At 45.1% G+C, this 25,113-nt stretch overlaps 1 protein-coding gene across 2 annotated transcripts; it reads right to left on the bottom strand.

Annotated features, from left to right (window-relative positions):
* Positions 1-377: 377 nt before the first annotated feature.
* On the bottom strand, positions 378-25,077 carry seh1l (SEH1-like (S. cerevisiae)). Of its 2 annotated transcripts, none has more exons than XM_063185909.1 (9): positions 24,832-25,077; positions 24,311-24,361; positions 23,814-23,960; positions 22,432-22,643; positions 12,407-12,502; positions 11,710-11,850; positions 8,246-8,403; positions 6,887-7,043; positions 378-883 (listed from the first exon to the last, which is right to left on the bottom strand). In XM_063185909.1, the coding sequence occupies exons 1-9, from the start codon at positions 24,940-24,942 to the stop codon at positions 646-648; spliced, it is 1,311 nt and encodes a 436-aa protein (XP_063041979.1). In that variant the 5' UTR covers positions 24,943-25,077; the 3' UTR covers positions 378-645. The 2 variants fall into 2 exon arrangements, with proteins under 2 accessions (XP_063041979.1, XP_063041980.1); XM_063185910.1 differs by lacking the exon at positions 378-883 and adding an exon at positions 4,468-5,879.
* Between the last annotated feature and the right edge of the window lie 36 nt (positions 25,078-25,113).

The following is a 25,113-nucleotide window of genomic DNA, read 5'->3' as shown; positions in this document are numbered from 1 at the left end:
CACTGTGGGCTGCCCCCTTGCACGGGTGAGGCATAAATGCAATTTCGTTGTGTGCAGTGTGCAGTGTTCACTTGTGTGCTGTGGAGTGCTGTGTCACAATGACAATGGGAGTTGGAGTTTCCCAATGGGCTTTCACTTTCACTTTCACTTTTTCTTTCAGTATATCTTTAGATCCGGCCAGGAGTTGAACCCGTGTTGGCCGCATGGCAGACGAGTGCCCTACCGGTTGGCCAGGGCAGGGTCGATAATTTAATGTTTCATGTTTTAGTTCAGTTGCCTTGAAACAACCATTCAATGCGTGTACGATCATTTCCCACCAATAAACTCCCAAAAGCGATAATCTTTTGTTTTTTTAACACATATTTTTTTGGGGGGGGGCTTTTCGCCTTTATTGTTGACAGGACAGTGAAGGAGAGACAGGAAATGAGTGGGGAGAGAGAGACGGGGAGGGATCGGCAAATGACCCAGGCCGGAATCGAACCCGGGCCGCCGGCATAGTAACCCTGTGCCCTACCGTTAGGCCACGGCAGGGCAAAAAACAATAATCTTCAGTTTTTGATAGGCTACAGTAGTATTTCCCATCTAGCAACACTGTATAGGCCTACATAATGGGGAGACCAGATGGGTCAGTCAAGCAGTGTCAAGTCATGTATAGTCATGCTCTGGGATCTGGTCCCTAGGGGGCGCTATCATGAGCCTCCTGCGGAGATGGGGAGGGGGTTGCAGCAGGGCTCCGGCCAGGCCGTGTTGCATAGAGCCGGCGGCAGGGCCCACACCACCGGGCTCCGACTCGCAGGTGGTGGGCTCGATGAGGGAGTGCGGGGGCAGGAGGTGCCCCAGCCTGGAGCCGGTCCTGGGGGGGTCCAGGTGGGGGAAGAAGTATCTGGAGCAAGGGGGGGAAAAAAGACAAGACAGACAGAACCAACACACGGGGGAAAAAAATAATGATAAAAAAATGGAGGACAGGGAGAGAGAGGAGGATGAAATACTATGTGTGTGTGGGTGGAAGGGTAAAGAAAAGGGACAGAGAGAGAGGGAGAGAGACAGAGAAAGAGAAACAGACAGAACACTGCAAAAACAGACAGACACACACACACACAGAGATAGAAGGAGGGGCGGGTAGAGAAAGGGAGCGAGAGAGATAGACAGAGACACAGAGGGAGAACTAAAAGATGACAGTAAATGAGTTGGGAAAAGACAAAGAATTTGAAAAAGGAAGAGAGAACGAAACAACAGACGACAAACAAAATGAAAAGAGCACGGTAGGATGGTTATATTGCTTCCCTGGGGTTGAAAAGCAGATCACTAGTGTCTAGTTGGTGGAGGAGGGGGCGGGGGGTGGTGGTGGTAGGGGGGGGGTGGGGCGGCGGTGTGGTATAGTGTGGTGAGCTGAAATGTGGCTGATGCCTTTTTTTTTTAACGCGTCTCCTTTTTTTTGCAGTCTGTGCAAACAAGCCAAGCACCAATTAGCAAGCAGACACCCACAGGCTGCCTATTTTATCCCCGTCTCTCATCCTCCTCCTCCTCGTCACGCCGTGTAGTCAGTCGGCTGTCTGCAACGATTTGACACAAGACACAAATGTGGGAGAGAGAGAGAGACAGAGAGATATACCTGCGTTTTACTCGTTTGTACTTATTATATTATTAGGTATACCCCCTCAAATGTGACTCAAGAATACAACTGCTTTTGTGAAAAGTGCTAATCTGAGGTGCCAGGGATATGACTACATAAGCTTGTAATTACCCATAAATCATTGATTTGCTTGCAAAACAAAAACTCTAAAATCTACTCTAATGCTCAGTAATGATATGCTACAGTGTTTTCAGAACATGTATTTCACCGAAATGAGTTCAAATGTCGTCTCACAGTACAGCAGTCTCACCATCTAAAGGCAAAGAGATTTCTTTTATCACTATGGTGTATTGCATTTAAGGCTGCAAACTGAATGGACGGTTCAGGGATTCCTTTCATGAAAGTACTATAAAGCCTGCAACAAAAACTTTCAAATGTTTTGATATGTTGCATATGTTACCTTACAACGTCAGGGCCACGGAAATATAAGGACAGGGTGGAATTCAGAGAGCATGAGCAATGAGATGGTATTATTTACCAGTCTGTATTGTACAAATTAAATCACTTGGCAAAAAAGTTAAGAAATGTCACATCTACAAAAATGCTTCAGAACTTTTGTATCTTTGAAATTCGCTCGCCTTAACCATTTTCATCTCCCCCATACATAAACTCACAAACATGTAACATGCACACCTTTTTGAGTTTCCTCTCCTGACGATTCAGTTCAGTTTTCAAACAAACAAATAATACAGGACACCCCCGCCTCCACACATACACCTACCTTCACCGCCCGCCCACCCAAAAAACAAACCCAAATGCTCACATCACAACAGATGGCTTTGTGCTTGGTACTCTCAAGGCTGCTTTCAGGGCTTTGTTGGTACAGCAACAGCCCGTTTCTGTGTCGACGAGGTAGGTAGCGACTGATCTTGCCGTCACACACACACTGTGCAGCCCCAACACTACACAGAGCATATATAATAATAAACAAAGCGAGAAACTTTTACATGAGTCGTGCATGTAGACAACACAACACGCCCCAGAAAGCAATCAGAGGGAGGGGCTGGATTTTTAAACATTATTTTTCATGATGTTGTGAGATCTGTGTGAGACGGATGACAGGTTTTTGCTGTGGAGCCATTTGGGGCTTGTCCTGGGGACTGGTGTGAGGGAGGCAGGCAGGGTGGCTGAGGCCATCTGGGGACCCCATTCCCACACAACCCCCCAACCCAGGGCTGGGATGGGAAGAAAAATCAGGCCGGGCATTTTCAGCCAAGACGGGTACACCAGGCATTGAGACACATCTATTACGAGCTATTTTGACCAAATGAGTAGGGATGCACCGATACCACTTTTTTAAAAACCGATACAAGTACGAGTACATTAATGTGTGTACTTGCCGATACCGAGTACCGATACCAATACCTTTTACCACCAAAATACAATGAAAATAAATGCATGGCCTTGTTTTTTTCCACCTGTGATATTTTTATTGTCCATTTCCATGTAGATTTAAATGTTAGTAAATGTATGAGGTGGCACTTTTTTTCCCATGCTGCTTTCAAGTCCACAGAACTTGACAAGATTTTGCATTGTTTTGAGTAATCGCAGTATCGGTATCGGTGCATCCCTACAAATGAGCCAAATTGAATATTTAAATCTGACTCGGAGAGGTCAGCTGTAGCGGGTTGAGGACTGATACCATTACATAAAGGGGCAGGCCAGGCCAAAATCATCAACAGTCCACCAGGCAAATGCCCTGTATGCCCTATGGCCACTCCAGCTCTGCCCCCACACACATACTGAACTGCGCTGTAAGTATGCCCGTGTGCTGATCTGGGGTCCGTTTCTCGATTTTTGTCGTTGCTAACCGTCTTAAGACCGTCTTACCGTTCCGTTGGATTTAGTGGTGAGCGTTGCTGTCGAGAGAGAGTTGAGTCGCTCTTATGAAGGACTTTGCTAACGTCGTTAGCAAAGACGCTTTCGAGATACGGACCCCTGATCCATCTCCTAATTCAGACTTTCAGCATTTCTGCTCTATCATACAATGAGTGCAGTTACATGCACAGAATATTCAGGTTTCAAATGGAACATTGACAATAATCTCTAAATTTACAATTTATTTACAAGGTCTTATTTAAATGTTTTTAGTTAAACTGTACATTGGAGACTGGTCAAACGCAATTTCAAACTACTTCTGTGCTGACCCTCTTATATAGATTTTTGACAATAAAGTAATCTTGACTTTTGATCAGTTTACAAGTTCTGGAGTATTCCATTTACATGTTTGGCCTGTGGATGCAAGCATTCTGCAACCGGAATATTCCCGAAACATAGCCACAGTCTGAATGAACTCGTGCGCTAACTAAATACTGCCAGTACTCTGTTTAAAAACAGAACTATGCCCTGTATGTAAGGTGTGCATCATTTCCCCTCCATTAAACAGTGTGAGGGATATATTCTGACATGCATGCGACTTGAAACACTTGGGTAAAGGATAAAAAAAAAAGAGACGCCAAAACGGTAGGAGTTCATCGCACACTGGCATTAATTGTTTATCAAGACTTTTCCTCTTTCCAAAAAATCCCAAAGAGTATGGAAGCACGGGTCCTGACTGTGCTTATTTTGCACAGCTGGTGATTTGGGTGCACTGAAGCATTTATGAATACATTTGAAGCAAACGTTCATTAGGCCTACTTACACTACACTACAGCGGTTTGGTAGTTTGGGGGTTGTTGTTGCATAAATGTGAACTAAGCGTCCATTTGCTTTCTGGTGGTTAAGCCTGTAATGGCTTGTCGCAGAGAGAGGAAAATAAAAAGGGAGGCCGTAAGATCAACCGAAACACAATTAATAATGTGTAGACAAAAAAAGGAGACACCCAAACACAAGTGTATTATTAAATGCATTCATTAAGGGCCATTATTATTAAAACAATACAACAGTGAGGTGAAAAAAAAGAATCAGTTGTTAGAGACATATTCACACAATCATACGTGGCACACACAAGCATCAGACAAAAATTTGGCTTGTCGAGTGTAAGGGCTAGTTTCCTGGGCAACCACTAATTTTAGGTTTCGAGCCAATCCAAATGCACGGTGTAGATTCTCTCTCCGCCAAAAAAGACAAGGCAGTCGAGAACAATTCACTCACGGGAAATCAATGCTGAAAGGTACTGTCGGGAATGGGGGGGACTTTTGTTAAGAGCAGATCTACACTACATTTGGTAGCACAACTAGGGGTTGTGCTCACATGAGTCACATACTGCCAGTAGGATTTTAAAAAGAAAACCAAAACACATTATCAAAACAAAAAAAGGAGAAAGAAAAAAAGAAAGAAAGAAAAATCAAATACAGCACTAGAATACAATAGCCTGTGAGCACGGCAGTGGTCACAAAACAGGGTCCAGAAGAAGATCCTCTCCTTTAACTCAAGATTGTCTACAAAACTGTGACATGGTGGAAATGGAGAGGGTCTATTGGTTGGTCTTAAAGGGGGTGGGGTTACAGGAATAATCCACCATTTTTGGAACTGGAATGCACTTTTTACACCTCGACTTTGAGTTGAGTAATTGAGTTTTACATTTTTCCTGTTCTTCTAGCCATTCTTTGAGTCTAGTGATCGTATGACAAAGGACTGACTAGGGGCCTGTATTAACTAAGAAGCGGGTTCAGGAGTAAACCAGGAAAAAATCATCTAATAGAAGAGCCTGGGGCATTTTCTTAAGAAAATGAGGACTCCAGGTAGCCTGATAAACCAGACTAAATGTGGATGTCTAATTTAGTCTGGCCTTGATGCATAATACATCCGAAGATTGTTGATGAGAACAACCTTCCCTCAAAACCCTGCCCGCTTTGATTCAAAACACATCTTTGCGTTGTAATTGGTTTGCCAGATTCATGGCATTCTGGCTTCATTGAATCATTATGCGAAGCCAGACCCACCCGTAGACAAAACATTTTGCCGTCCAGCGGGTGGCGCTGGTTCACCAGGCTAGACTCCAGGCTCTTCTATTAGATGATTTGCCTCTGAACTTAACCTGACTTACTCCTGAACCAGCTTTGTTTTGTAGTATAGGCCCCAGGGTGCCAGTAGTGCTCAGCCAATCAGAGAACAGCGACAAGAACAGGAGAAAGCCAAAGGAGGACTAAAATGAGCAACATTTCACAAAATAGTGGACTGTTCCTTTAAATAAAAGGAGAGAAAACCTAACAGTCCAATCCCGTGGTGAGCTGAGTGGAGTGGAGCGGGGCATGCAGCGAGCGGTACACAACTTCATTAGCCGGGCATCAGCTGAGCCTTGGGTCTGTTAAAAGGGGGAGAACACACAGCACAACACAAGCAAGGTTACACATCACACACACGCGCACACACGCACTCTTGCAGAATACATATCACTTCTCTCTTGCACGCACGCACGCGCGCACACGCACAGGCACACACACACACTCTCTTGCAGAATACATATTACTTCTCTCTCTCGCACACACACACACACACACACACACACACACACACACACACTTTTGCAGAATACATATCACTTCTGTCTCACACACGCACACGCACACACACACGCACACATACACGCACACACACACACACGCAGACACACTTTTGCAGAATACACTTCTCTCTCTCTCTCACACACACACACACTTTTGCAGAATACACTTCTCTCTCACGCACACGCACACACACTTTTGCAGAATACATACTTCTCTCACACATGCACACCCACACACACGGGTTCCAGCATTACTCAACAGGTGCCCACAAAAAACATCACACGCTTGTTGCAAAACAGAACCGAACAAGGCTCAGACGTTTATAATGCTTCAAAAGTTCAAAGCCGCAGGGCACAGCTAATTAACACAACACACCATGCTTATAGCAATAACATGGAACACAAAAAAACATGTCTGGTTACATGCCTTCTGTATTTGCCTTGGTGCATGTTCATTCATTAACAGTACGCAAGTCCTTCTGGAACGTAAAAAAAGCAGTGGATGCTGGCAGCTTCAGGGGCTTGTCAGGTGAAGTCTAAGCTATAGTAGAAGTAGTATACTGGGGTTAAGTGTGCAACTGCGTCAGGCGGGAGTGAGTCCTCCAAACAAGCAAAACAAAAACAAAGAAGCTCGTTTTTGTCCCCCAGCAGTAACATGTTCAGTGCAGTTATTGTGCTTTTTATTGGGAGTCAAGAGGCAGGAGTGAGAGGGGGTGGTGTTGGGGTTGGGGTTGGGGTTGGGGGGTGTTTTGGGTTGCCATGCCGACACGTCACGCCACGCCACGTCACTGTCACATCACACTGACCTCCCGGCGGACACGGCCCCGGTGACGGCGCCCTGGGACATGAGCGCCCCGGCGGCCCCCGCGGCGTTGGCGGCTCCGGGCTGACCCGAGGCCCCGTTCACCGGCGTGCCGTCCCCCCGCAGGATGCCCGTGCACTTCCAGTTGTCCATGTAGTTGGCTGCAGACAGGAGAGAAGAGAAGAGAAGGGCAGCGCAGTTAGAGAGAGCGCGTGTCTCGTCTAGGGCTGGGTAAAATAATCGAGTTAATCGATAATCGATCGAATCGAAATTCACATAATCGATTCACAGGGCACAAAATCGATGTTTTGGTTCTTTTTGTTTTTGTTCTTTTTGTTTAATTTAGGTCTATGGAAAATACCCAGTAAGTATTAGTCAATTAGGCCTAGGCCTACTTATTTCAAATTAGCAATCTGTTAACACTGTCAAGCCACAGCCCTTTGACATTTTTATATAAAAAGAGGCAACAGCATCTTTTGGGGGAAATCCTGGCACCAAGAAGGGAACGGATTGAATCGATTCGGAATGAATCGAATCGAAATTAATCGATTCAAAGCCCTAATAATCGAAATCAAATCGATACAGGAACATGGCTGCGATACCCAGCCCTAGTGCAGTCAGTGTGTCGTGTGAATGTGTGTGTACGCATGCATGTATATCTTCTGACTTGTTACTAGATTCACACTGAACACTCCTAGAACAATTTTACTCAGTTGGCTGCTGAGAGGCAAGACATATGGGAATAACAAATGGTTACTTAGTATGTGTGTGTGTATACGCATACATGTATGCAGTACTTGTTACTAAATTCACACAGAAGCTAAGAACACTCGTAGAACAATGTTCGCATAAAAAGTTAAGTGTGTGTTTGAGTCTCACGAGGTGCTAGATTCACAAGGAAGCTAAGGCCTCAGCAACTATACCATTTAATTTCCTACCCCCCCCCCAAACAACATACATGTAACAGAGACTCTTTATCGGTATGAGGTTATTTACTTCAGCTCCGTTCCACACATTTCAATTTGCACACTGCACCCAAAAGTGATGCTTAATAAAACATGCATAAGTTGCACCATTACACCAAATTGTCCCCATTAAATGCCATTGAGCATCTGTGGTACTCTCTCCGTGTGAAGACTTCACTGAGCAGAACCAGTCTCGATATTTCAACAGACTTTTGTTTTTTTTTGACAAAAAGCCTCTCGGTGAACCCTTGCTAAACCCACTGACCTCACTTCTTCCAAAAAAAAAAAGAAGCCCTACTTCCCTTTCCTCTCTCTCTCGCTCTCTCTCTCTCTCTCTCCCCTTTCTCTCTCTCCCCCTCTTCTGTTTTCATTTCCTGTGGTGTTGCGGGACCCCTGACCTTTCCAGAGGCGGACGCAGCCATCGTCTCCCGAGGAGGCCAGCAGCGTGCTGGTGATGTTCCAGCTCACCCTCCACACCTGCGAGTTGTGGCTGTCGAACTGGGCCATGACCTGCACCTCGAACTTAGTGGGGCCCGACGAGGTGGCCGTCTCCCTCCTGGACAGATAGATAGATGAGGGGGGGGTGGAGAGGAGAGAGAGAGAGAGAGAGAGAGAGAGAGAGAGAGAGAGAGAGAGAGAGAGAGAGGAGAGAGAGAGAGAGAGAGAGAGAGAGAGAGAGAGACAGAGAGACAGACAGACACAGAGGGAGACACACACACAGACAGAGACAGAGACAGAGACAGAGACAGACACACACACACACAGACGGAGACAGAGACAGAGGGAGACACACACAGACAGAGACAGAGGGAGACACACACACACACAGACAGAGACAGAGTTAAGACTTTTGTAGTATATTCACTGTTTCACATTACAGATGATTACAGCCATTTGTATAGGTACAAATTCAGCATGTTAACAAACACACAAACACACACAGATGGGGGGGGGCATGAAGTCATGTACAGGCAGAAACAAGTGCTCTCACACACGCGCGCGCACACACACAAACACGGCAAAACAAACGTCAGTCGACACAGAGACAGGATACAGAGAGAGGAAGTCAGTCACATGAAAGAAAAACAAGAAAATCATAATTCCTCCTCCCCCTAAAAAAGTCGCAGTGCTTTGGTCAATGACTTTTTCCTGCTTCCCGTCCAGCTGTATCAGTTACTATAGTTGTTAGGCAGATGTCAGATGATGTGAACACATCTTTTAAAAAGTTATTTCCACTTCAACATGATCAAAAAGCATGGTTCCATTTAACACCCAAGGCCATTGTCGTTGCCAGCTTTTTGCTAAAACTGCCTGTGCTGCTGTTTAAATAAATATCCAATGTGTTTTTTTTTGCTTGCAAAGATCATCATTTCAGGAATCATCATCTGTATACCTACTACGACCAACAATTTGTAATGTGTAATTTAAACTCCATAATATGTCCTTGTAAGAATGAGATACAACATTTCCATTCATCCTTAAAACATTTAACCAATTAAAAATACATTAAATTTAGCCTACCAGGGCTCGACATTGGCACCCTTTAACTGGCAAAATGCTGGTAAAACTGGGCTGTGGCTGGCAATAATGTCAGTGTCACTAGCCAATTTGATAGGTAGCTTATTCCTTGGTATGACATCCCAGAGTAACCAACATTGTTTGCCGGGTACCTTGTGTATCAAATGTTTGTATTTCAGTTCAGGAAAAAGCCTGTGCAGTGTCATGATAAAGAAAAACAAACAATAGAAACATTTGTGGCTAGTACAATAGCTGAATGGCTCGTGACTCGGGAAAACCACTGGTCACAGTCTGGTAGGCCTGTAACGGTATAATGTATTGTATTTGTACCAAACAGAACAGCCTTGTACAGAACCGAACAGTGTCGAACAGAACCGAAAAGTAGAGGCTACTCTATTCATGTTTACATTATGCTGCCACTACATGTAAGGAATAACGCCCGATGAGGTGTCCCGATATCAAGGGAAATAATGGACGAGGCGAAGCGTTCCAACAGCCCAACAGTGCAGCCGAAGTCCATTTTCCCTTGATATCGGGACACCTACAAGGAGGCCGTTATTCCACTTATCACCCGGTTGCCAGCATTCAAGTAATAATTTATCAATTTTGACAATCTAAGGCTTCATGAGAAAGTAGATTAACCACTTCGATTCGTTCGTTGCTATGGGCACCACTTCCTACATTTCAGGCTATGATTAGGCTATGATTTGTTTAGTCATCAGACAGTTTGATTGCAATTACTTTCATTCATACAGTGCTGGCCAAAAGTATTGGCACCCCTTCAATTCTGTCAGATAATACTCGATTTCTTCCAGAAAATGAGTTCAATCACAAATGCTTTAGGGACCGTGTTCTTTTCTTTGAAGGCCTAATTTTTTCCTGCTAACTCAAATGAATAGAGGAAAAATAAATGAGGCCTTCAAAGAAAAGAACACGGTCCCTAAAGTCAAATGTGGCAGAGTTTCCCTGATGTTTTGAGGTTGCTTTGCTGCCTCTGGCACTGGACTGCTTGACCATGTGCATGGAATTAAGAAGTCTGTACACTATCGACAAATTTTGCAGCATAATGTAGGAGTCCACCCCTGACTCCCATAGAAAAGAGATCTGAAAACGGCAGTGTGGAGAATGCACCCTTCAAATCACCTCAAGGATGGTCTAAAATTCCAGAAGAACGTTGTAGGAAACTCATTGATGGTTATCAGAAGTGGTTGTTCGCAGTTATTTTGTCTAAAGGTTGTGCTACCAAGTATTAGGCTGAGGGTGTCAATACTTCTGTCCGGCCCAGTTTTGTGTAAAATGGTCATTCGTTTGACCACTGTAGGCTGTTAAAAGTTGAGACATTTCGGAGAGCCTCGCAGATGATCTTGCTGCAGGAGACTGGCTTGCAGCCTTGCTGTCTAGGTGAATAAAAAGAATACATGTGTTAGACTGTCTTAAAAGCCTATGCATGGGATAGAGGCCGCCGAGGTGTGCCAACTGTCAAGCTAAACTGCACCGGCCAGAATCCAGCAAAGAAACTTAGACGCGTCTCTGTCATGCGGGCGGGCGTGCGTGCGCCTAACTTGGTCGCGCATGGAACCTTCATTTGGAATGCTGAGGGTATATTCTCCGCATGATTTCGATAGAATGTTGACAATATTTAAATGAAAACTCCATGTGCGTCTAAGTTAGATGCACGCACCACCACATGACATCATAGGCCTCCTGTTCTCGGGGAATAATGGACACATGCACAGCCAATCAGAAGACGTTCCGTCTGTTCACCAGGCGATAAGCAGTGGCACATGCAGAACGCTGGGAGAGAGGTGTAGAGGCTTGTTCTTTGTGAGACCTTGAGAAAAGTGCTATTTGTTACACTGATGAAGTCTCAGACCCAAAGTAGCACTTTGAATGCATTTTCCTTTTTTTCGTTTGTATTTTGAAAATATTTTGGTGAAATAAACAGCATGCTGAGGAAGAAAATGTTTTTTCCATTGTGTTCCCAAATACTGTATTGAAAATGTACCGAACCGTGACCCCAAAACCGAGGTACCTTCCGAACTGTGATTTTCATATACCGTTACAACCCTAGTGGCTGGTGAGTCCAAAAGTAAACGTCAAGCCCTGCGGTCTACTGTACTGCAATAATCATCATAACCACCATAACCGTTCAGGTGAATTACACTGTGCTTTAAGCTCTTTTTTCAGCAATCTCGTGATCACAAGAATCATAGATCAATCAAAGAAGCACTGAATCAAAATTACAATGAATGAATGCAACGATGCATTGGAAGTCACAATTGATCAAAATAACAATGAATCCGAGTCACAATGAATGGTGTGCTGGTATGCTCGTCCAACGTACCGCAGAGGGACCAGCTTGAAGATGCGCACGTCTTTGGTTGCTATGGCGAGGACGTGGAAGGAGCGCCCCAGATTGGGGGCGAAGGCCACATCGTGCACCGGGTCAGTCACCGTCATCAAAGTTTCGGCCTTTGCATACTTCCTGGAAGAGGAGAACGAGCGAGAGAGAGGGAGAAAGAGAAAGAGATCAGACAAAATGGAGGACCATTCATATAGGGCATTCACACAGTTAAATAAATAGAAATTGGCAGCTGCCCCATGCACAGGTGAGGCATAAATGCAATTTTGTTGCGTGTAGTGTGCATTTCTGTGCTGTGTCACCATGACAATGGGAGTTGGGTTTTCACTTTCACTTCAATATAAGAACCACACACATGAGCAATGCAAGTGACAACAGATAATTCATTCACAGTTCACCCATGCTAAAACCAATATAACCACCTCAAACTGCTGAGTGAGTAGCCCTTCTAGAAGTAGTAGTCTGGCCTATAAGCCGCTACTTTTTTCTCATGCTTTGAACCCTGTGTCTGGGTTTAACCAGGCAAGCGAATTCATAGGTTTTTACATGTAACAAGCACAAAGTGAACCGAGTTAGCTCCACAGTTTATGTTTTGCAAATCTCCCATGTTACAATGTGAACACCTGCGACTTACATGCACAATATGTAGGGCTATACATGTATAATTCTGTCAACGTACCTCGTGTTCTCGTTGTACTCGAAGATCTGGACTTTGCCAGTGTAGGTTACATTGTCATCACTGCCGACAGCAAACATAGGTGGGTGGGCCCTGGAGCTGAGATCGGACAGAAGAGAATAGAACACAATTAAATAAATTGAATGAGGAGCAGACTAGTGCGATACTTTACGGTCGCTGTAGACATACACTAAACTATACACATACAATTAGATGTGCGACATTGAAAGCATCCCATACAACAGAGAAGTATGCATGTGCCTATTATTAACCACAGCCGTGGTCTAATGGTTAGTCAAGTCAAGTCAAGTTTATTGTCAATTTCTTTACATGCACTGGTCATACAAAGAATTTGAAATTGCGTTTCTTGCTCTCCCATGCAGACATAGACTAATCTAGGTAAGGACATAGACAGTATAGACATAGACAGTACTCATACATGGACATAGACAGTATGGACGTAGACATTGCTCATACAGACATTTAAAGTGCAAGACTGGACAACAGAAGACTTGTAGAGAACATACATTAAGAGGAGGTATTTTGTTGTGCTTTTTCTAAAAGTCCTTTATAGCGTTCTGACATAGTAATAGTAGCATTTGAAGAAATAAATAATTAAAAAAGGTTTTTATTAAATACACCAGCAGCAGTATGTGTGTGTGTGTGTGTGTGTGTGTTTGTATGTGCTTTGTGTGCGTGTGTGTGTGTGTGTGTGTGTGTGTGTGTGTTTAGTGCAGGTAGAAAGTGCGGTGTGCGTCTGTGTGTGTGTACCTGTGTATGTGTGTGTGTGTGTATGTGTGTGAGTATGAGTTGTGTGTCAGTGTGTGTATGTTTGGGTTTAGTGCAGAAAGTGCAGTGTGCTTGTGTGTGTGTGTGTGTGTGTGTGTGTGTGTGTGTGTGTGTGTGTGTGTGTGTGTGTGTGTGTGTGTGTGTGTGTGTGTGTGTGTGTGTGTGCATGTGTATGTTTTGAGTTAGTGCAGGTTGAAAGTTCAGTCACAGATGTAGTAGTGCAGGTGGAATGTTCAGTCGCAGATATGGTGGTGGGGATGAGGGGGGGGAGCGTTGTCAGTGGCCTGGCTGGCTAGAGGCTGACAGTGAAGGGAGAGTGGGTTGAGTGTTCAGTATCTTGATTGCTTGATGCATCGTGCTGCTTGCAAGCCTGGTGGTACGGGAACGGAGGCGCCTGTACCTCTTTCCAGAGGGCAGGAGGCTGAACAGTTTGTGTGCAGGGTGGCTTGTGTCTTTGATGATCATCAGTGCTTTTCGGGTGAGGCGTGCGGTGTAAATGTCCTGCAGGGAGGGGAGTGGTACTCCAATGATCTTCTTCGCTGTGTTCACAACACGCTGGAGTGTCTTCCTGTTTCTCTCCGTGCAGCTTCCTCCCCACACTGTGATGCAGCTGGACACGACGCTCTCTATGGTTCCTCTGTAGAATGTTGTCACGATGGAGGGTGTAGCACTTGCCTTCTTTAGTTTGCGCAAGAAGTAGAGACGCTGATGGGCCTTCTTCGCCAGTGATGTAGTGTTGGTGGTCCAAGAGAGGTCGTCGCTGATGTGCACTCCAAGGAACTTGGTGCTGCTCACTCTCTCCACAGCATCACCGTCGATGGTCAGTGGTGGCAGTTGTTTTTGGACCCTCTGAAAGTTGACAACAATCTCCTTGGTCTTGTTGACATTCAGCAGGAGGTTGTTGTCTTTGCACCATCTGGCCAGCAGGTCTACTTCTTCTCTGTAGTGGGTCTCATCGCCCTTAGTGATGAGGCCCACCAGTGTTGTATCATCCGCAAACTTCACTAGATGGTTAGTGCTGTGGGTCGTTGTGCAGTCATGTGTCAGCAGCGTGAACAGCAGGGGGCTGAGAACACAGCCTTGCGGAGCCCCCGTGCTCAGGGTCAGGGTGCTTGAGGTGTTATTCCCTACCCGTACTGCTTGTGGTCTCTGCATCAGGAAGTCCAGCAGCCAGTTGCAGAGGGAGGTGCTGAAACCTAGTTTGTCCAGTTTTCTGATGAGTTGTTGTGGTATTATGGTATTGAATGCTGAACTGAAGTCAATGAACAGCATTCTCACATATGAGTCTTTATTGTCCAAGTGGGTGAGGGCTGGATGGAGGGCAGAGCAGATTGCATCCTCCGTGGATCGCTTGGCTCGGTATGCGAACTGGTAGGGGTCCAGGGTGGGGGGTAGGGTGGCTTTGATGTGTGACAGGACTAGCCGTTCGAAGCACTTCATGATTATGGGCGTCAGTGCTACAGGACGGTAGTCATTGAAGCATGATGGTGATGATTTCTTCGGCACGGGTATGATGGTAGCAGCTTTGAAAAGTGATGGGATGACTGCTTGCTCCAGAGAGATGTTAAAGATGTCTGTGAAGACATCCTTCAGCTCTTCTGCACAATCCTTCAACACTCGGCCAGGTATGTTGTCTGGGCCAGCTGCTTTGCGTGGGTTGATGGTGGCCAGTGTCCTCTTCACACTGGCAGAGGACAGGTACAGGGGTTGATCATGGGGGGGAGGGGGAGTTTTCTGTGGATGAGTGTAATTTTGTTAGGGAGGTGGATTTAAGATCAGAGGGTTGCAGGTTCAAATCCCACCCTTACCCATCCTCCCTACACTTCCATCCATGACTGAAGTGTCCTTGAGCAAGGCACCTCACCCCACATTACAGCAGACGGTAACCAATACCATGTGCCTAAATGGCTAATTAGTTTTGGATGAAAAAATGGAATGGAACGAATAGGATTCTTTGGTGTAGACTGAGAAACTAAACATACTGCCATGTAATCATTCCCGTCTGTCCTCCAAACACATTTGATTTCATCAATTAGCTCACTAAATGAAGGATCAGACAGTTTAATGAATTGTCTGGATGAAATGTGTGGCAGTACCCTTCACTTTCACACGCAAGGATGTGTGCCTCTCTTTCTTTGATACCACAACTGCAATTGTGACAACCTCTTCAACCACCAACATTACTACAGGCAGACAGACTCACTTCCAGTTAGCTTAGTAATAAGAAAAGAAATGGCACATGCCAAGTGCTAGAACACCTAGTCTCTGTACACAAAAGCACACAGACTTCCATTAAATGTGCTCTGCGCACAAGGTGTTCCTTTAAGCCCTCCAAAGCAGTCATTCACAAGCAGGTGACAATGTCTGCAGAATTTGGCTATTATTCATGTTTTTCCAGCTTTGTATGGAAGCAGTGGACTTACTGCAGCAGAAAAGCCAAATGGAAGAAAAGGAAAAAAAAAAAAAAAACTCAGACGAGGCAGACACTGCCACCTAGTGGAGATTGTGATCGTTAACACCACATCATTTCAAAAAAACATCTTGGGACAGAAGATTGGGGCCATATCACTGCTCTCCAAAGGGAACCACTTCATTATACTGTCTAAAGTCATATAGTCCTTGCAGCATTTATAGTGACAGCTAGGTGGCGAGTTAAAAATACAGTGGCGCTGGGACCCCCCAACCGAGCTCTGTTGTATACTGCCAACTGCTTTATTTCTGGATGATGTTGCGGACATTGCCTGATTTCACATCATTTCATTCATTTTTTATGCTATTGGAGTGCTTGATGTTTATGGGACAATGAAAGTGTGCCGTGTTGCTTTCATGCCCTTGTGTGAGGCAAAAAGGTGAAGTTGCATTACATGGCAAAGTTAAGGTTCTTGTATTTGCAAGCTACGTACAAAAGTGTTGTAAGCTGCCTTTAATATTCACAAACAACAACCTGTGTATCGTTTACATTTACGATTACTTGGATTTCATTAAGACATTAAAACAAGCACAATACCCAAGGGAGGTTGGCAGCATTCTGGCATTACAGAATGCAAGCAATTTTGTAGCTCACACTAAAATTGTGGTAATTACAGTATGCCTTGTTTCAGGCAGTAAAATACAATCGTATTATTATTATACATAGATGGATCTGTTAGTAATTACCCAGTGGACATTTAAATGTGTGAGGAGCTAAATGACAGATGTAAGGGGGGCATCTAATCATTGCTAAAATTATAGATGGCATCATTAGGTATAGTCACATGAGCAAGACAAGCAACAACAGCTAATTCATTCAAAGTTTACCCATACTAAAACCAATACATGTAAAAAGGGCAGTCATGGGTAAGCGGTTAGGGCAGGGGTGTCAAACTCAATTTGACTGAGGGCCAAAATCAAAATCTGGAACGAAGTTGTGGGCAGAACTCCTCAATTATATTTTAAAAATGGACTAAAACTGTGCATGCATGCACTTGATACTCATAGTTAAATTTCACATACACTCTTCCCATCATATTTGTTATTTCAGATATGTCTACACATCCTGTGACACAGCAAATTTCATGTTCAAGTTATATTACGCTATGCATTAATGGTGTATGTGAGGCAACTGTAATAGACATCTGACATGATCTCGCGGGCCAAATAAAATGGCTCTGCGGGCCAAATTTGGCCCCCGGGCCTGAGTTTGACATCCCTGGGTTAGGGCTTCAGACTTGTAGCCCAAAGGCTGGCGGTTAAACTCCCGACACGCCAGTTTGGTGGGAGGAGTAATTAACCAGTGCTCTCCCCCATCCTCCTCCATCACTGAGGTACCCTGAGCATGGTACAGTCCCGTCACACTGGTCCCTTGGGGTGCCACTGGAGGCTGGCCCAGGCACAGGTGAGGCATAAATGCAATTTCGTTGTGTGCAGTATGCATTTCTGTGCTGTGTCACAATGACAATGGGAGTCGGGGTTTCACTTTCACTTCTGTGTGCACCACACACGAGCAATGCAAGTTACAACAGATACAGTAATTCATTCACAGATCACCCATGCTAAAACCCCAATATAACCACCACACACCGTTGAGTGAGAAGCCCTAATAGACGTAGTAGGTCGACACAGCTACTCCAGATTATCGACTACCTGACAGACTGACAGACAACCACATGGCCAGACGCACCACAGTTTGTGTTAAAGCGAGTAGGTAGGTGTCAGTCAGAGAAGGTGCTTGTCAGCTCAGGACAGAACAGAACAGGAGGCACTGCTGCAGGAGACAAGCCTGCAACTCACACCTATCCCCTTTCCTCGTCTTCACACTAACTGAACTGAAAACCTCCAGCTGTCACCCAGACTCTCACAGACTCTCTCCTGTCATGCACAAACATTTTCCAGATTACTCAGCAGTTATTCTGCGTTTCGTCGCCAGTGGAGGGCGAGACAGGTGGAGGGACTGGGAGAGATCTATGGCGTTCATTATGTCTAAGAGTTAAATCAATTCTTAAAGTACTACGGAAGTATGACAGTTGAAACATATCAGGTAAAAGATAAAAACTTTAAACATGTCTGAAACAAAAGAAACTTTAAGACTAGTGGAGGGAAAGGCTAGACTACAAGAAACTGTCTGACCACATTTGAGTGCCTGACTGCTCACCTGGTAGATCGGACACTGCTTCACGTTTTAATATTTGTGATTGTCCAATCCCATTGGCCCATATTTCATTTTCCTGCACCACGAGATATTTCAGCCATGGTTATCTAGAGTTCCCTACCTCTTTCCAAGGGCCCCATATTTTCACCATTGTTAAGCTGTGGTGAAAAATCAAGAGGGCTTTTCCGGTGTCCCGAGGCGTTGCCAAGATGGCCACCAAGAACAGGGACTAATAAAGGAGGAGTTCTGTCTAATATCCTAACTCGCGTCCTCCCTTGCTCACTTGCCTGCTTGTGACCTCGTGATGACGTCAACGACGACAGAGGTGTATTTCAATATCTCGCAAAATCGCAATCCTAATGTCATTTTCTCATTTTCAATCGGGATGAAGAATGAAGATATAGCCCCCCAAAAGTTGTTGTGGCTACTAGGCTGACAGCGGGGGAAACTATCGTTTTTTTTCCACGGAGACAGGGCATCAGCGAAACGCGAGGACACAAGCACAGGCCGAGGACGGGAGTCCGCATATCAGGAAGAACCCAACTAGGGATGCACCGATAACGATACTGGTATCGGTATCGGCTCCCGATACTGCTCATTATACTCGTACTCGTCAAGCACTTGCCGATACCAGCTACGAGTACTACTATTACTCAAAACAATGCAAAATCTTGTCATGTTCTGTGGACTTAAAATCAGCATGGAAAAAAGTGCCACCTCATACATTTACTAACATTTAAATCTACATGGAAATAGACAATAAAAATATGACAGGCGGAAAAAAACAAGGCCATGCATTTATTTTCATTGTATTTTGGTGGTAAAAGGTATCGGTATCGGTACTCGGTATCGGCAAGTACACACATTAATGTACTCGTACTTGTATCGGTTTTCAAAAAAGTGGTATCGGTGCATCCCTAAACCCAACGACTCTGACTGACTACAGTCTGTGAGCCACTAACTGGATGCTCATTCTGACAGCCAGTGACCTGGACTGTAGGTGAAATGCGGTGACAAGACACTGTGACAGACACGTCTCCTCATTCACTTCTGTCTGACAGAGCAGAATTCCGCAGGGAAAGTTTCGAAGTTGAAGTAAAATGGGGGCCGAGGCCTTTCACATCGATCAGCACAAGTCGTCTCCTCTTGTCGTAAGCTCAATTATGGTTGCAGCTCAATGTGTTGACGCGGCAGCATCTTGAGTGAGTGACGGGCTGAATGTGACAAAGCGGATTAAGAGGGCTGGACCGGTGTGTACTTGGGGCAGCGGTGGTGCAGCGCCAATGTCAGAATTGGGGGGGTTAGGGGGGATTGTTGGTACTGCACAAATAATCAGTTATTGTGTGTTAAATTAGTATCGCAGCAGATTTGTTATTTGGGAGTGGTGTGTGTGTGTGTGTGTGCGTTCTGCATGTCTGGCTGTGGGAGTTCTTCCTGAGCCTGCAGAGTTGGCTGATGGCAAAAGGATGCTGCACTAAGCGGTAAGTTATCCCTCTACAAGGAAGACAGTACTGCCTTTCACAAGGGGCTCTATAGTCACCAGTTTACATGAAGAACTTGGTAATGACTCCCGAGATTTTGTCATAAACACAAATCGGCGCCCCTGCTCCTAGATGTTAACATTTTTGAATTAACTTAAAATTCTCAATAAAATGAACTGTCTTATGAATGCTACACAGCAACTGACAAGTAAGCTGTATTTTTACACATCCATTGAAGTCAATATCGCAATGCATTTCAATAATTGCCTGGTTCTCACTGACGGTGTGTGTGTGTAGCTCTGGAGCCCCCCGTCGGTGTCAACCAGGCTATTGGAATAATACATCAATCACAATGCATCGTGATAGAATCGCATCGGGGCATGTGTATCAGAGCATGGCAACCCGACCGAAGCCCGACGGGCCGGGTCGGAACCCGACGGGCCGGACCGGACTCGGACAAAAAAAATAGAATATCTGTCGGACTCGAGTCGGACTCGGGCTTGAAGCAAACAGACATTGTGAAAAGTGTAACCAACCAGAGGAAACGTTTCAGTTCATGCAAACGGCAGTTTTGTGATTAAAAAATAAGTAATTGAATATGCATTAATGAAAATGTTGGTAGGCTACTCGTGCGAGGATTATTATTGGCTGTATGCACGCGCCAGTTACCAGCGGCAACATGGACGCTCACTCCCAGTCAGCCGAGCAGGAATGCCGAGTCAACTTGCTTTCTTAATAAGCGCCAAATCAACAGTTGTCAGTGAACGCGTGGTCTTTTGTTGTAGGCCTAGTGTAGACCATGTTTTAGCATGCCTTCGATGCTGTCTTAAATGTTGAACATAAAATGACGAAGTTTGACACTGCATTGCTCGCCAAGGATTACATTTCCAGCATGGGGTAGCAAGGAGCATAATATGGATTAAAGAAGACGCACACGCTACGTTGAGTTGCCAAAGGTCGGAGAGGTTTCCTGTTACTATTTTGTCCGCTGTGACATTTCATGTCCTTCACGTAGGTTCTTAATTCTTGTCACTTTTACTGTACAGTTGTAGGCTAACTATGCGCGTGCAACCTTTCCTGATTTTATATTGACCGCATGGACATCAGGGGAAATGACATTCTCTTGGAGGGCCGAACAGGCTACTGTTCTTCGGGGTGAACTTATAGCCCATCCTTCTTAACGAAAAGGAGCTGCATCTTCACTGAGCTCGCGGGGATTTATTTGCACTAACAGTAACGTAACAAATGTTCCATAGCCGCGCTGACTGCATCCAAAACGTATTCGTTAGTTTTCACCTTTCTTATCCTCTCACGCCCCTCCCATGCATTTGATCACCGCACCCAACATCTCTGGTCTAACCGAAAGAAACATAAGGTGCGCTGTCACATGTGTGTGTGTGTGTGTGTGTGTGTGTGTGTGTGTGTGTGTGTGCGCGTGTGTGTGTGTGTTTATACTTACTATGCTTGCGTAACTAAATCAGGCTACTGCAAATTGCCTCATCCTAACGTCTTTGCCTATCCTGGCTATTTATCACGTGGTATTTTGAGTATGGAGGAGCACACATAGAAAATCTTGCTTGCGCACAGGTTCTGTTGTTATTACAGTGGTCTCGGGCTTCGGACGGGTTCGGACACAAACATTTTAATTAGTCTCGGGCTCGGGTCGGAGTCGATCACTTTTCTGTCGGCTGAGGGCCGGGCTCGGACAGAAAAAAACGGCCCGAGCCACACTCTAATGTGTATCGTGACGCGCATTGAATCGTGAACCCTTTGCCAATACCCAGCCCTAGTGTGTATGTAAGGCACAAGCCTAGTGTATCTACGTGTGTGCGTTTGTGCATCTTGCATACTGTACTTACGCAACATGGCATCATAAAAGTACCCTGTAAGCAAAATAACACACCAAATTGAACCGTCTATTGCGTTTGTGCACAATGCCTTTGCATGTTGACTTGTGCTACACAATGCCCTGTGACAGATTAGGTTTAGGGATGGTTTTGGTTTGGGCACAATTTCACAACAAATTCACAAATACTTCTGAGCCCTGAAGAAGGTTGCAAGCGACCGAAACGCGTCGGCTATCTATGGTGTCCATGTATTAATAAAGGACTTTTAATAAAGACTTCAGAGTGCCTCGGACCCTCTCTCTCTCTACTACAAGCAGCAGCAACGTTGCTTTACAGACAGGTTAGGCATGGTTTCAGTCAGTGCATTGCAGAGCATTTTTACGCTTAGCAACAGAAATTCCCCGACAAGGTGGGAAAATTGTGTGAATCTCGCTACGTGACAAAAGTGATGTCCTGCGGCGTTGAGGACCACTACTTCACTTGCAAAGGCGTTGCACCTCCTCAACACGACATGCACTGGCGTGAGATACAGACGCCTTTACATGATGCCAGTCTGGCTCATGTGTGCAGACCTGGAGAGGTTCAAGGAGACGCAGTAGTTTGCATTTACGTGCATGTGACTGTGACACAGCATAAGCGCTACATCCAGTCACTTCTCGGAGTAACTGCAATGCCCCCGCCCTGATTGTTCTCCAATATAGGCTACATAATCATCATCTAAAAAAATAGCATATCATTGTGAATCACTTTACAGTGAGGTTATCCGCAAAACTATTAGAGCAGTTAAGCTACTTCTTGATGACGAGAAGCGTACCTATGCACTACCATGTGGACATCCACAGTTAAATCCAAGGATGACGCATTTCAGGATTTGGGAAGGGGAGACATGGTCGTACACAACTCTCTCCAACCTCTCTGGGAAATGTGAATTTGTGTCCGATTACTTTAACATTTTTTGATATAACTATGGCTGCAGGGGCACCGTTTTTAGTGCACTTTCAAAAAAGTATGTCAGACAGGACTTTGATATAGCTCACTCTTGGCCATTGATATTAACACGTTATTAGCTGTGCTGACATGTCTATGAATGCTGTGATTGATCAATCATCATTGTAGCTTGTGCCTTAAAGAGGCCAGTTGTCCCGGGCCCAGGATAGGGTCCTTGTTAGATTGTGGGTATTGGATGACTTTATCCTGGGCCACTGTGTGTGTGTGTGTGTGTGTGTGTGTGTGTGTGTGTGTGTGTGTGTGTGTGTGTGTGTGTGTGTGTGTGTGTGTCCAGACCTGGAGGGGTTCCAGGAGATGCACGAGCAGCTGAGTTTGCAGGAGATCTCGTGCTGCAGGGACCACTGGCTGAGGTTCATGACGTCGGGCGCTTCGTAGATCCGCACCACGCCGTCTGCAGAGCAGGTGGCCAGCATCAGGCCCATGTGCTTGGGCGCAAACTTCACGTCTGTCACCGACGTCCGGCTGTCCACCAGTGTGGTACGTTTTATCTGCGAAGAGTTGGGAAATTATTCAAAACCTGCATTTAAAAAAGGTGCTACATGTAGGATGGTGGCCAGAGTAGGTAAGCAATTATAGTATGCTGCTTGGAGAAAATGAGCTGCCTATTGCCAAATTGGATCGTTTCACGAATGTTAATACTAAATAATAAACTAATATTTGTTAGTGAGACGAAAGTAGAGTAAGTTTAGCGGCTGAAAATGTCTATTTCTGGAAATTCAAAATGGCGGACATGGAGAAGATCCCCCTTTTCGTGTATGGAATGTGCATTTTTTTCCAGTCATAATGAATACTCCTTTGCTTGGGCGCAAACTTCTCCTCAGTCACCAACGTCCGGCTGTCAACCAAGGTGGTACGTTTTATCTGAGAAAACTTGTTGGGAACTTTTCAAAAACGGCATTTTAAGTTCGCTTGAGTGCAAATTTCATATTCAATATATGGGCATGCATCTGGCAATGAAGCAACATGTTTCGCTTTACAGTATCTGTGTGAAGTTGGGAAATTGAACGCAAAATTTGGTTTAATGGTTTATCAATAGTAACAGAATAAGGGCCCCCGCACTCCAGGATTGTATAGAAAACCGTGGAAGCGAACGTTGGCACTTTGGCAGCGTGCAGAGGGCTCCAGTCTCATCTCAATTAACCCATTGATGCCTAAAGCACTTACAAAAAAGGCTGCTGAATGCCTAAGCCCTTTTGAAGAAAAGGTACCCTCAGCCTATAAAAAAATAAATTATCCAGCCTCTGAAGCACATAAAAACACGCCATAATTTGCATTTAAACACTAAGACCCTCATCTTGCATTAGAATGTGTTCATTTAACTCTAACATACCAAGATTTTTAAATAAAATTGTCTTAAATCTCATGAGCCTGAATGTTGCGCCATGCAGCTCCAGGCACCAGGGCCAATGTTGCGCAACGCAACATCCAGCATCAATGGGTTAAAGATGTGAGTGGCAACCACAGCCAGTGTGTCTCAAAGGGCAAAGTTTTTGCCCCTCCGTGTGCAGGCCCACAATGCGATCTTGCCTCCCTCCTCTGTCCTCTCACCATTTCCTGGTCTGAGATCCTCTAAGATCTCAGGCCTTGAGGGGAAGAGGCCGGAGGGAGGAGGTTACTATTGGAGGAAGGATATTGATAAGGCGCCCCATGAGACTCACCCAGTGGCTCAGGCCCCTCTGTTTGTCGTTAGACTCCCCCACGATCTCCTCCCACACGGCTGCAGTGCGGTCAAAGGAGCAGGATGCCAGCACCTGGCCAAACTCCGGATGTGCCCAGGTTACCCTCCACACAGATCCACTGTGGGTCTATACACACAGACAGACAGAGAGACAGAGAGACAGAGAGACAGACAGAGAGACAGAGAGACAGAGAGACAGACAGACAGACAGACAGACAGACAGACAGACAGACAGACAGACAGACAGACACACACACACACACACACTAAAGAAGTTAACAGAGGTGTGTTAAGGTAAAAAGTAATCAATCATGACTGGAGTTGCATGAGGCAATACATTTTTTTCAAAGGCCGCAAGAATAAAAGAGTATGTTACAAATCATGGGGGGTTGACGCACCCTAATGGTGATATGGTGGTGAATGGTGATATGCACCCCCTGTGAATGCAAGCAGACAAATCTCGAGGGTTGTACTTACCTTCCAGCTAGCAGTACAATGCCACTCTCCATCGTCACTTTTGTCCCACACCTAGGATGCAAAGCAAAGATGCGACTCTTCAGTAACTGTCAGACCCTCAGGATGAGCTTTAAGTTACATTAGTGTAAAAGGCATAAAGGCAAGTTCATCTGTGTGTGTGTGTGTGTGTGTGTGTGTGTGTGTGTGTGTGTGTGTGTGTGTGTGTGTGTGTGTGTGTGTGTGTGTGTGTGTGTGTGTAAAATTGTTCAGGACATAATCACTTGCTGAGACAAATGGGAGGGATTTCGAAAGAATGTAAATACGTACAGGCTGGCGTTAGGAAGACAACATTAATGGGAAAACACACGTCAAAGCTCAGTGCATCACCTGTGGCTAACTTCACAAGACTATTTTAAATCCAATTCTTCGATATCCTGTTCAAGTGGGCTAGACCTATTCCCTGATGGAGCACATGGAAAGCAGACTGCTCTTGTTTGCCATCATTTTAGACTAATTGCCTTATATGTTGGAAAATATCATACCTTTACACTCTGATCACTGGAGCAAGTCGCCATTCTCCGTCCATGAAAGTCGTAGGATACATCATGAATTAGATCCTTGTGATCTGCGGCGATAGTTCTGGCGACAAACATGTTGTACCTTCACAATCGCTGGATGCTGTTACGCTTTTAATTAAAAAAAACAAGATTGATATGTATTCTACGACAACAGTTTACTTCCAAAAATGCTATCAGTCATGTGGGTCTGTGTACAACTACCGCCATTTTCTTCCATTTAGAAATTCTTGTTGATTCTTCTTCTGG

The sequence above is a fragment of the Engraulis encrasicolus genome, chromosome 20 (assembly GCF_034702125.1).
Source record: "Engraulis encrasicolus isolate BLACKSEA-1 chromosome 20, IST_EnEncr_1.0, whole genome shotgun sequence".
Lineage (NCBI taxonomy): Eukaryota > Metazoa > Chordata > Actinopteri > Clupeiformes > Engraulidae > Engraulis > Engraulis encrasicolus.
Note: the sequence above shows the minus strand (reverse complement) of the source record. Positions and strands in the feature narration are given on the sequence as shown.

Bases quoted from the DNA above. Each gene is read 5' to 3' on its own strand.
- seh1l (XM_063185909.1), bottom strand. From the start codon at position 24,942: ATGTTTGTCGCCAGAACTATCGCCGCAGATCACAAGGATCTAATTCAT. The intron at 24,362-24,831 runs GTATGATATTTT...TTTGCATCCTAG, and splicing joins CCAGTGATCAGAGTGTAAAG to GTGTGGGACAAAAGTGACGA. The intron at 7,044-8,245 runs GTCAGGGGTCCC...TCCTGTCTGCAG, and splicing joins CTGCGTCCGCCTCTGGAAAG to CCAACTACATGGACAACTGG.